At 43.6% G+C, this 13,165-nt stretch overlaps 1 protein-coding gene across 1 annotated transcript in view; it reads right to left on the reverse strand.

Annotated features, from left to right (window-relative positions):
- Window positions 1–418: 418 nt before the first annotated feature.
- RAB3B (RAB3B, member RAS oncogene family) overlaps window positions 419–13,165 on the reverse strand; it is a 63,068-nt gene continuing 50,321 nt past the window's right edge. The window contains exon 5 of the mRNA XM_020289421.2: window positions 419–3,847. Coding sequence (XP_020145010.1) covers window positions 3,660–3,847 — 188 coding nt within the window. The 3' untranslated portion in view covers window positions 419–3,659. The remainder of the gene's footprint in view (window positions 3,848–13,165) is intronic.

A 13,165-nucleotide genomic window follows, 5' to 3' on the forward strand; every position in this document is an offset into this window, starting at 1 on the left:
ATTTATCTATATATGGTAGATTATCCATCTATTAGGCCTATAGTAGATTCTCAAATAGGTGAATGTCTTCTTAGAGGTGATCCAAGACCTAGATCTGGCTCTATCACTAATGTACTCTTAGAGTGATTAGGAGATTTCCTCCCACTCCCTGGACCTCAATCTTCCCTTCTGTAAAATAGGAGCCCAGACAAGATCTTTTCTAAGCTTCTTTCCACTTTTAATATTCAACAAGTCTGTGATCATTCAGTACACTCTATGCCATTGCTGCTCCTGGAAGTTAATAATGCTACAGACTGAGGAGACAAGTCACGAATCACTTTGTATTTACAGATAAACATGCATTTAAAACAGATTCTATAAATAACTACAACACTGTATTGCACTTTTGGCCTACTTTTGCCTCTTTAGAGGTCAAGAGTTTTTTTTTTTTTTTATCTTCTTTTATTTGGATTGCTTAGGAAGATGAAATCCAGGACAAGTTGCCACTAACACATATTATGCAGCTGGAACCTTGGTGGCTAATTGCACTATTACCGTGATTGATGAACATTATGCTGCAATCAGCTGGAAGCTGCTGCCTTCCACTCAACAGAAATGAGGTCACAGAGCAGGGCTGGGGGATTTGCCAGCTAACAACAAGCAGGTCTGGTTGTCTGGTGCCCAGGAGAAGAGTTTGCTTTGACTCTTGATTCCATCTGCTGTGAAGATGCTTGTTCCCTTGAACTGGCTCCTGAGTTTTAAAGAATTTGACAGTTTTAAAGAAAAAGACTCATTATTTGCCTAGATATTCAGTAGGAGAGAAAAGGTTGTTTGACATAGGTACAAAAATATCCAGGAGTCATGAGGACCTCTGTCTGAAATTCTAGTACTGGGGTAGATGGGTGTTACTATCCAGAAAAAAATTGTTATTATCCATGACACTGTATGTGACTTTACAGTGTAGAAAGCACATCCAGAAGCACTGCCCTGTGAAGGGACTGTATGTATTCTTACATGGTCAGAAAAGTTAATTAAGTCATTCCCCAAAATGCCCCATTGCTGGAGCATGCTCAGAGCACTGCTTGGTAGCCTGATTAGTATTGCCTGGCAGAAGCGGATCTGGGGAGAGCCAGTGTTTGTGCCTGAGAGGCACTGGGCATTTTTTTTTGCTTAGGCCCATGGGATGGAGTTGCCTCAGAAACTGACTGTCCTTTCCTAAGTATTAGACATCACCTCAGATTAGTCTGAGTAGTGGAACAATTTGTTAACAGATTAGAGATATAAGTCTTCTCCAGTGGATTTGCAATCTGACAGCCCTGGAATTTAATCCTAATGTGTCTCTAACACTTGCTAGTGATGTGATCCAAGTGTCTTAACCTGTCCAGATCATAGTTTATCTATAAAAGATGCACTATAGAATGTGGTTAAGAGCACAGACCTTGGAGCCTGCTGCCTGCATTTGAACTCCAGCTCTACTGTTTACTCATTATGTGACCTTAGGCGAGTTATAATCTCTTTGTACCTTCGTTTCCTCATCTTTAAATGAGGCTGATTATAGTGCTTCCTTTACAAAGATGTTTGGTAGATAAATGAGTTAATACATGTAAAGTACTTGGAACAATGTCTAGTGCGGAGTAAGCACAACATCAGCGTTAGCTAAAATAACATTGAGATGGTGATCCTGATCTCTCGGGTTTGTCTGGCAAATCAACTGAAATAGTAAAGGCGGAAAAAAAAGAGTCACAGAATTATTAGTGCTGGAAGGGACCTTAAAGATCATCCAAACAAACTCCCTCATTTTATAAGTAGGAAATCAAGACTAAGAGATGGGGAATAACTGGTCGAAAGTCACCCTTGATTTAATGGCAGAGCCCAGGTTTCCTGATTCCAAGTCCAAAGCTCTGTCCTTGGAACTAAATGAAAAAAAGCAACATTTCCATAGGGCTGACTCTGGATGGTCCTTTTATTTAGTCATTGGACTTGCTGCTAGTTAATGCTCTTTCCTAGGACAATAAGCTGTATTTGAAAGGGAGAGAAAACTGGGGAGAGACTCTCCCCTACCACACGGACTTTTGAGGTGGCGTGTAAGTAGTGCAAGGGGAGGCTAAGGATTCAGGCCATGGCTGAAAAGAATCGTAGCCAGTTCCATTTTATTATTTCAGCCAGAACCCAAATATGTGCCTGTGGCCAAGAAAGCTGGAATCATGAGCTAATCCATTTCAGTCTTAGAGTTTCTTTTCTTTTTTTCTTTAGGTGTTTAATTAAAGGTCCTTCTACCAGAAGTGGTTTCACATCTGATCTTCGGTAGAAACTAAAGTTTCACTTCCAGGAGAATGGGGTTGGGTTTGGGACCTCTAAGTTCATTTTTCCCAATATTTTCAGGATCATGCCCCCTTTAGATTTATTCTGCTTCAAATCAGACTTTCCAGTTAGACTGCTAAAGGGTAATTGAAAGATGGGTTGGAGGAAAGGGGCAGGATGGGGTGAAGACCCTATGAAGAATGGCAGATGGAATTATAGAGGTATTTGACCTAGAGAAAAGGCAGGTCCCAGGGGTCATAATTCCTATTCTCAAATCATCTAAGGGTATCACAGGGCAGAGATCTCTGACAGCAGAGCCAGTGCAAAGGGGGTGGGAAGAGGAAGAAGAACTTTCAGGAGGCAGGTTTGAGCCTGAATCAAGGAAAACTTTCTGACTATGAGAACTGTCCAAAGATGATGTGAATAGTGGGCTCCTGTCCCTGCCTAGAAGTGTGCTTTAGAAGGAAGGGATTTGGCTGTGAGGCCTGACAGCCTCTAGTTAGAGATAGGAAGATTAGAATTGATTAGTCAGACTAGGTAAATTTGGGAGTCCCACCAACTCTAAAATTTTCATATTCTAGGAGTCTAAGAACCAATGATCAATTTCATGAAGTTCCCATAGTTAAGAGCCAGCTGGAAAGTAGCAAAATCAGAAACTCATGATCTGTTTCTTTATCTTGCTTGTGTTTCTAACCTCCTCTTTGTCTTTCTTGAGCTCACTTGCTTGCTCTTGCATATAGTACAAACCTTTGACATTTTGCAGGGGATAATCTTTCTCTTTTAAGTGTGTTTCTGACTCAGCCTTTGCTCCTTTGGCATCATTAGAGAGTCTGAGCTCTCTGAAGATTAGCTCTGGCCTGTCACCACAGCAACTGCCTGGACTCTGTGGGCATCCGTGGTAACAGGCACGAGGCTTAGTCGGAGCTTGACTTGCAGTGAGAGGAGGCTCCACAGGGAGCCTGCTATGAAACAAGCATGTCGTGCTTTGGGACGTTTTCTTTAATAGGATTAGCTGTGCGGGTGAGCCTCACTTTACACTGTTGGCCAGTCCCTGAAAAGTGTGTGTGCGTGCCAAATTTTGGTAAATGGAGGAACTCTCATTTTAAAGGCAGAAAAGAGACTCACTTTCCAAGTCCCTATAGTGAATCCCCTTCGTAAAATAGAGTCTTCTTTTATAAAGTGAATCTCCACCCACGTAGTGACCTGTTAAGTCTAGTGCTGAGTGTCTATCATTGAGGTCATCTGCAGAGAACTCCAGGGGCAGGCAAAGAACAGCAACAACTCAGCTTGCTCAGGGCTGGGAGTGGACAGTGTGTAACAGGGAGAAGCAGAGTGGGTGTGGGGCCACAAAGAGGGGAGTTTAGGAGGGTGGGCCTTGCCTAGCATGAGCAGTTCTGCTGCAGCAGTGGTGGGGTGTCTGAGAGACGTGTGTTCTTGGAGGTGCCCAGTATGGAGGGGTCCGTGTCCAGCGAATCAGACATCTTGTCGCAAATGGCATCTACCAGACGCTCGAAGGCCTGCCTCACACTGATGTTCTCCTTGGCACTGGCTTCGAAGAAATCAAAGCCTGGGGGAAGAAGATATACAGATAAGGATTTTTTGCATTTCTTCAGCTGGAACCCTTTTGTGCCCCCAACTCCAGCCCTGGATTAATATGGCCTGTGCTCAGGAGTGAAGCAATTCCATTCTTCAAGAAGACAGTACAGGGCAGGAATTTCCTCCACTAGTTTCACAGTCAGTCAGATCCTGGCTCTATCATTAACCAGCTGTTTAATCCTGGGCAAGTCACTTATTCTCTTCACAAACCAACTGCCTGGTTTGTAAATAGGGATGATTTTACCTACCTCATGGAGTTACTTCAAGGATTAAACAAAAGAATGCATGTGAATTGTATAATCCTGTGCCTGACACAGAGAGGGGTCAAGAGTGTTTGCTTGATGAAAGAATAAATAAATATGTGTGCAGAGCACATGCAGTTTCCAAAGTATTTATCACATCCATTATCTCACTTGATTTTCATATCATCCCTGGGGGAAGGAGTGTCAGATCCTCTCTAATGCAGACACTGAGAAGTACACTGGCTTGCCCAAGATAAAAAAGGAACCAGCATGAGAAGCCCAGGTTTTGGACTTTTTGATAAGGGATTTCCCTCCTCTTTCCCATGCTGCCCATTCACCTCAGCCTGGCCGGCTCTAATCTGGGGTCTGAGAAGCAGCTCAAGATTCACACTGAATAAGTGAAGCTGTATTTGCCCTTTCCACCCACAGATACCCAGGTTATCATCAATCAATGGGGTTTCTCCTCCCTGAATTCTGCTGAAATAATCCTATAGCTCTCTCCCTTCCTCCACAAACCTAACAGAAGGCCCAGGGAACAGGGTGCCTGAGGTGTGTGATGTTCTTGTCTGTTTTATATCTTGAAATCCTTAACGACACTTTCTGTGACAATGAACAGGACTTGCTTGTCCCGAGAGATACAGCAAAGGCCCTCCTGATTCAGACAAAAAGGCTGCTTCCCACCTGAGGCATCCTGACCAGCTTGGTGGCAGCCCCTGGAAGCACATGTCCTTGCCCAGCCTACTCCCTCTCCATCATGTCCTCTCCATCATGTCCTTGCCCAGCCTACTCCCTCCTCTCCTGTCCTTCCACCTTCCTCTTTCCCTTCCTTCTGAGCCTTTCTTCATATCTCCTCAAAAGCCTCTCTCTTTTCTTTTCTTTTTTTTTTCCATTTAGCTCCTTCTTCTGCCCTTACATTTCTTATACTTTCTCTTTGGGATCCCTATTATCTACTGGGCATCTACTACATGCCAGACACTATGCTAGGAGCTTTACAAATAACACCATCTTCTGTAATCCTCACAACCGCCTGTTGGGTAAATATCATCATCTCCAATTTATAAATGAGAAAATGATGGTTCCAAGAGATTGCATAACTCATACGAGGTCATGTGGCTGTATCCATGGAAATTGGGTTTAGACCTGGGTTTGGCTGTCTCCAAAGTCCACACGCAGCTCTGCTCCCATTTCTTCTTCTTTCATTTTGCATTTTTCCCCTGATTATGTTTTTCTTCCTTTACAAGTCTCTGGCTTATTTTGCTTTTATCTGACTACCACAGTGTCTGAATCTGAGCAAATCACTTCACCTTTCTGAATCTCTTAACCTCACTGGTTTTCAGACTTCTTGTTTGTCAAATAGGAATAATAATGGTGTTTTCCTACTGAGAGCAGTTGGGAGGAGTAAGACAATGGCTAAATTGCTGTACAAAAGTTGCCTGTTATAATGACAGTTCTTTCTGCTCTTCTTTCATCTTGCTCCTTCCACTTCCTCTTCATCTCTCTCCCCCTCTTTTCTCATCTTCTCTCAGAAAGGAGGGGATCTCTTTCCTCCTCCCTATTATTGCACCATCCACAGAGACAGCTGAAGCCCCAGGTATCAACAGGCCTCTCTTCTTCCAGCCTTCCCAGCTTGAAGGCACTCATATCTCCTGCCAGCTCACCTCTGGCTGAAAGCCCCTCTTGTGGCCCATTTCCTGGCCTGAGAAAGGCAAGCTGCAGAAATGCCTGCTAATTGCAGACATGTGATGAAGAGGGAGGCAGCTGCTGGCTCATTATCCTCAGGCCATGGAAACTCTATTGGCTTCAGAGACCCTCCAGTATATAGTTTTTCCTTAATGAATATCACAAAAATTGACTCCCCGGTCTTTGACTGCATTATCACAATGTTTGGAAAGGTGGGGGGAATGTATTGCTGGTCTAGGAAAGGGGTAACTGGTGAAGAAGTCAATAGGTTTTAACCATCAGTTTGGATGACAATAAGGACACAGTCAGGGCCAGGGTCACAAATCTCATATCCATTCTGAGGAGTGGCACTGAGGGGAGGACATGCCACACTGTGCAGGTGGGCAGCAGGAAGTGGCCTGGGGGTCAGCCTGGAGTTGAATAGAGTCTCTGTCAGCTACTAGCTGTGGGACCTTGGCAATTTGCCTACTTACCCTCAGCCTCTGTTTCCACATCTGTATGATGGGGTGAATATTACCTACTTCTTAGGGTGGTAATGAGATTTAAAAATGCTCAAACATATGTGGAAGTGACTGGCATGTGAAATACATGGCAATTCTCTTTCCCATATGTTCCTGGCCCACCTTAGTCCTACCTCCCTTGCACCTCCATTGTTTCCCAGGGCCTTTGGAGAAACCCTCTTTTTCTTCTTCATCATTTAGGGTCAATCAACAAACAAAGTATTTATTGAACACTGACCTTGTGCCAGATCTTGCGTTGAGTGTCAGGGATACAAGGAGATCAAATCCAGATATGGAGAAGACACACTAATAAGAGTCTCAATTTCTCACATCTGCATAGTCCTTAACTGTTCACAAATACAATTTTAAAACAGCCTTATGGGGGGGGGGCAAGGCAAGGGTTATCACTTGCAATTTGCAGATAGGAAGACTGAGGTTCAGAGATGGGCTAGGGCCCTGTCCCTTATGCCTCCTTGTCGCACTCTCAGTTGGAACAGTGACAGGACAAGCTATAATATTCTAAGCCAGGTAGAGCAAACCAGAGCCATGCAGGAATGCAGGAAAGGGAGAGAGTGGCAGGGGACAAGAGGGGGAGGAAGCTTCCTGAAGTTAGTGAGGATGTGAGACTTTGAAGTCAGAACTGAGCAAAACTCTTCACCTAACTAACTTCTCATTCTTTAGGACTCAGCTTCAATAGGGTCTTTTCATTCTCCTCCATGCTTCCCTCTGCCATAGCACTTGTCACCCCGTGTGGCAGAATTCCATTTGAGAGGGAGCTCCCCAAACAGGAGCTATGTCATTCATCTGAGCCGCAGCACCAGCCACAAGAGCAGGTGCTTGGTGAGTGTTGGTTGAATGAACAGTTGAGTGAAGGAGGTGGGACTGAGCACAGAGGGTGTGGTTGGGGGGATGTGGATGGGGTCATGAAACCTCAGCTCCACAAGCATGGCAGATCCTGTGCTAGACACTGGGGACACTGAAGTGAATCAGACAGTTCCTACCCTTGAGGAGGTCCTAGTCTAGTGTGGAAGACAGATACATTGACAATATTATAGTGATATGTGTTGGAACAGAGGGAAGCCAGGGGGTTGTCAGGACACAGAGGAGGCATTCGACCAAGCCTGGGATAGTTTCTTGGAGAAGCTGATGCCTAAGCAGCTATCAGATAGACAAGGACATGTGATTGTGAGTGTATGTGGGAGCACAGAAATGTATAGCACATGAGGCAGGGGAAACAGCATGAGCACAGATAAGGGAGCAAAAAATAGCCTTGGTTAGAAGCTATGTTAGAAGGACAATAGCAGTTTGTTATCATTGCAGCAGAAAACCAAAAGTGGTGAGAGACACATGGAAAGCTCATATGTCATGCCAAGGAGATGTCTTTACAGTCATCTTAGAGATACTCAAAGTATGAAAACTCTGATTCAAAAGTTACCAGCTCATAGGTCTAGCCAGCTCAAGGGTCTCCTTTGCTTAGCAGAATAACACCAAATGCACCCCCACCCAATTACTGTCAGATTCCTGGAAGGCTCTTCATTAGTGAGTCCAGATGGTAACCTTTCCCTCAGGTCCATTAATAAGGATTCTCAGGAGCTGAGAATCTAGAGGCCAGGAAGATGACAACCAATTAAGCAGACTGGCCCCCCAGTCCTTTCCACCTTCTAATTGGCTTCAGAACAATGAGATTTCTGCAGTCTTTAATGGGGCTCAATTCTAAACTGAATCTGAGATGTTCACCTCCCCCCAAGTTGATCATGTTTACCTATCCTGTTCAAACGCAGCTGTCACAGACTTGTATACTGTGTTCATGCTGCCTTCTTCTGAATTTGACCTCAGAATTCTATTTAGAAACTTGCAACCAGCTAAACCCACCTTTCCTCATCCAGACACTGCTCCAGAACATTCTTCCTCCACCATTATGTTCAAATTCCTTCTCCATCCTGCTCTGACACCCTCTCATCTCCATGATTTATCAACCTGCAACTCACACCCCTCTGGGCATCATGTTGCTTTCTACCCCAGGTGTGCTCTCATTCTCAGGAACGTTGAGTGACACATAGACAATCCATCTAATACCTTTGGCTCTTAATTTCTCGACCATCTCATATCCAGTGACCTTCTCTTCTATTTTGCTTCAGGTTTGCTCTGTCCTTATTACTTGAGCTATTTTGACTTGGATTTGTGCCATTGGAATTGGAAGAGATCTGATTAATTCAATATCCAGCCTCATTGACTTAATACCCAAGACCTTGAATGGCCTGGCCTTTGTCTACTTCCCCAGCTTCATCTTCCTGGCTCACATTATGCTCCGGAAACATCAACGCTTTTCCATTTTGTGCCTTTTTTTGCTCATGTTATTACTCTTTAGCTCCTACTCCTAAAATCACCTTCCTTACTCACCCATGGAATTACTGATATCAGAAAGCCTTCCCTTTATCTTCTCCACCCCATTTCTACACTTCAAAATATAAAATGTACCTCTTCCCTGTACTCCCATGGCACTTTGCATGATTATTTCAGTCAGATTCCAATCAGGAAAATAGAAACTATTTTTATCATTTAAACCAGGGGAAATTGGTTATATAGGTGATGGAAGAGCTGAGAAGCTAAACAGAATAGTGAGAAAACTCAGAGATTATCAACAGCAAAAATTACTATTACCAGAGCTAATGGAAGCTGGATCTATAGGAGCAGGAGTCAGAGAGAAGGAGCAGCCCCTGTTGGAGGAGCCAGCCATGATGTGGGAAATACTGGTATTTCTCCCTTTTGCCCACCTTCAGTCACCTGCCAGTATCTTCCCTTGGCTAAACCCAGCCAGAAGCCACCATCATGGTGGGAAACATGGGAGTGTGGGAAACACAGCCTATAAAGGTAAACTTCCCAGAAAGGGTAGTGGGAGAGACACAGGGAAGGGTGAAGAATGATAGCAAACAGATTAAGGACCGGCATAGCCATCTCCCCAAAGAATGTTGGAAGTATCTGTTTATGATATTGTTTCTCTGCCCCATGAGCACCTTGGGGGCAGGGAACCCTTTCATCTCTGTGTCCTCAGGGTCTGGCATGCAGTTTAGTAATCATGGCAGATTATTTACTGCACTCCCTTCAAGAGATTTAATGTCCCTACCCATTGCCATTGGCTTGAAGCATCTCTGGAAAGAGTAGATTCCCCATCTCCATCAACATCAGGTTTGATTATGTGACTTGTTTTGGCCAGTGGATGTGGGCAAAAATGATATGATCTAAGTCTCAAATGAAGCTTTAAGAGACTTGGTATGGTTTAGTCATCCCAGTTAGATCCAAGAGTAAGAAGTAAGAAAGCCAGATCAGAGTTGCTGCTGACTTGCAGCTGGTGTATAATGTAAGTGAGAAATAAACCTTTACTCTTTAAGCCCCCGCCTCAGGTTGTGTGTTACCACAATATAATCTAAAGAAATTTCATGAACATTGTGTCACTAGCATTATGGCTGAGGGTGAAAATTTTAAGAGAAATTATGATAGGCTTTTGGGAAAACATCATTGGATGATATAAAGCAGGGGTCTTTAAACTTTTTAAACAGAGGGCCAGTTCACTGTCTCTTAGACCATTGGAGAGTATGCACTGTGGGCCTGGGACAAGTCGGCTGCTAAGCAGGACAGGCAGTGTCAGCAAAAACACCCGGCGGGCCAGATAAATGTCCTTAGGCGGGTCGTAATTTGAGGATGCCTGATATAAAGAAAGCATTAGAATTTTGAGTCCAAAGGCTGAGTTTGAGTTCTGGGCCTGCCATCTACTACTTACATGGCTTAGAAAAGTTACATAATCTTAAAGTGAAAAAATTAAGACACAGAAGTGTGGCACAGTTCATTGTATGCAAGAAAATACAAGTGATCTGGACTTAGCTTCTTTATCAGTAAAATCTCTGATCTACTGCACTGATGATAATCTACTGTACAGCAATACAGGTACTGTACTACTATAGTTGATGATAATGTTGCCTTACAGGCAAGGAGTGAGAGTGAAGATCATAAGAGAATTGTTGTGGAAACACATTGTGAATTATAAGTCACCGTTAGTTATTATCAATGCAAACTAGGTCTTTGTTTCTCTGCAACCAGGCTCAACAGTGCCCAGTTTCTATAGTTCATCTCAATTCGAAAAACATTTATTGAGCACCTAAAATAAGCAAGGCAGCATACAAGGGTTTGTGGAGTCTGAATGATGAGTTAGGAATTGCTTGAATTGAAATCATGGAATCAAAATGGGATAGAGCCAAATAGACCTTGCCACTCAACTAATCAAACCCTTTGTTTTGCAAATTTGCAAACTGAGACCCAGAGACAGGATACAAGATGCTCAGGGTCACATATTAAGTAGTAGTAGAAGCAGGATAAAACCCTCACTCTCCTAACTACTTGTCTGGGGGTGCTTTTCTCAATACACTATGCTGGTATATGTGTATTTCAAAGCCACATGTTGAAATGGTCTCTCCTTCCTTTATAGACAGAAGCACATTTCCCTTTTACTAGCCTCTCTGGGCTCTGGCAAGACCCATCCCCAGTCAGATCCATGAAAGGGACAAGAAACCCATTTCCTTCCTTCCTTCCTTCCTTCCTTCCTTCCTTCCTTCCTTCCTTCCTTCCTTCCTTCCTTCCTCCTTCCTTCCTTCCTTCCTTCCTTCCTTCCTTCCTTCCTTCCTTCCTTCCTTCCTTCCTTCCTTCCTTCCTTCCTTCCTTCCTTCCTTCCTTCCTTCCTTCCTTCCTTCCTTCCTTCCTTCCTTCCTTCCTTCCTTCCTTTTTTTTTTTTTTTGAGACAGAGTCTTGCTCTGTTGCCCAGGCTAGAATGCAGTGGCGTCAGACTAGCTCACTGCAACCTCAAACTACTGGGTTCAAGTGATCCTTGTGCCTCAGCCTCCCAAGTAGCTGGAACTACAGGCGCAGCACCACACCTGGCTAATTTTTTTCCTATTTTAATTAGAGACAGTGTCTCGCTCTTGCTCAGGCTGGTCTCGAACTCCTGAGCTCAAGCAATCTTCCCACCTTGGCTTCTCAGAGTGCTAGGATTATAGATGTGAGCCACTATGCCCAGCTAAGAAGCCCCTTTTTGAGGAGCACATGAAGGCAGGATCCTAAAATGTCATCTGTCCTGAAATAGGAGTCCCTAAAACTCCTCTGCCCTCCCAAAGATGCACCTGTTTCAGCATCTATGTGATCTCACCTAGATCCCAAGAACTCTGAGGATGTAGAAGTCCTGCTGCTACTCACAGCTTTAATAAATGCTAGTTGCTGGCCATATTGATAGTCTTGGTGGAGTAAGCTAAGAAAGGCTAAAAGAAAAGGAGTACTGAGGGGGGAATCCCATAAAGCAGAGAATGACACTACTGCACTGGCAAACAGACCATTGAAACTGACTTAAAACCTGGGATAGCAGAGGGATAGGCACTGGAGTGAGGGTGAGGAAGGCTGAGCATCCTCTTTCACTGTTCCTAGATCTAATCATATCCTTGCAAAATCCTACATGATCTGACCTCTGCCTGTCTGTCACCTTCATCGCACACTACTCTCCCCGTGATTCTTTAGTCTCTGTGGCATAGCCTTCTTTCAATCTCATGAGTGTTTCAAGCTCTAACCCACATTCAGACTGTTCTTGAAGTGGAACACTGCCATCCCCACACTCCACTCTTTGCCTGGCTAACTTTTTCGTATCCTTTAGTTCTCAGCTTATGTGTTACTTTCTCACAAGACCTTGACTCACCAGACTAAAATTAGTTTTCTCTTTTTCACTTTCTTCATAGCACTTGTGGTAGATTTATGTTAGTTTTATCTGCCCACTATTCCTTCCTTTAGGGGACCACCATTTTAAACAGTTATAGTGGGACTATAAATTACCATATTTGCTTCCCCAGCCACTGAGATAGGCATGTGACTCACAGATGACCAATCATAGTCTTCTCTGGCATTGATATATGGTGGTTAAGAGAGAGAGAGAAGGCCTTTTTTGTTTGTTTGTTTCTGGGACAGAGTCTCACTCTGTTGCTGAGGCTAGGGTGCCGTGGCATCAGCCTAGCTCACAGCAACCTTAAACTCCTGGGCTCAAGCAATCCTACTGCCTCGAGTAGCTGTGACTATAGGCATGCACAACCATACCCAGATAATTTTTTCTATATATTTTTAGTTGTCCAGCTAATTTCTTTCTATTTTTAAGTAGAGACTGGGTCAGGCTGGTCTCAAACTCCTAAGCTCAAACCATCTGCCCACCTCAGCCTCCCAGAGTGCTAGGATTACAGCCACTGCGCCGGGCTGAGAAGGCCTCTTTTTTGCAGAAATTAGGAAGCTAAGAATCTGGAGCTGCCATCACCCATCTAACTCCCCATGCAGGGAATCTGGCTATAGAAGGAGGCTGAGGAAATGAGTAAAGCTGAGAAATGGAGAAGGCAATTGAGACCCGGGACTAGTGGATTTCCCAGTTACATGAGCTAATAAATTCTAGTTTTTTATTAAAACTACTTTGATTTGGGATTTTATCACTTGTAATAACAAGAGTCCTAACTCATGCAGAACTTATCACAATTTAAAAAGCTTTACTGAGATGTAATTCACACACCATACAATTTGTCCATTTGCACAATTTTTAATTATATATTTATTTATATAAGTATTTGTTTAATATCTATTTCCCCATTAGTTCCATTAATTTCTTGACAATAAGGATCACAGCTGTTTGTTCACTGTTAATTAGATCCTAAGTGCCAGGAAAGAACTTGGCTCAGAGTACGTGCTCAATAATTTTTTTTCACTGAATAACTAAAATGTATTAATGAATATCTACCCTATGCTGGATGCTTGGGATAATGAAACAAATCAGACATAATCCCTGTTCTTGAGGCCTAC

This window comes from Microcebus murinus, chromosome 2, assembly GCF_040939455.1.
Source record: "Microcebus murinus isolate Inina chromosome 2, M.murinus_Inina_mat1.0, whole genome shotgun sequence".
Lineage (NCBI taxonomy): Eukaryota > Metazoa > Chordata > Mammalia > Primates > Cheirogaleidae > Microcebus > Microcebus murinus.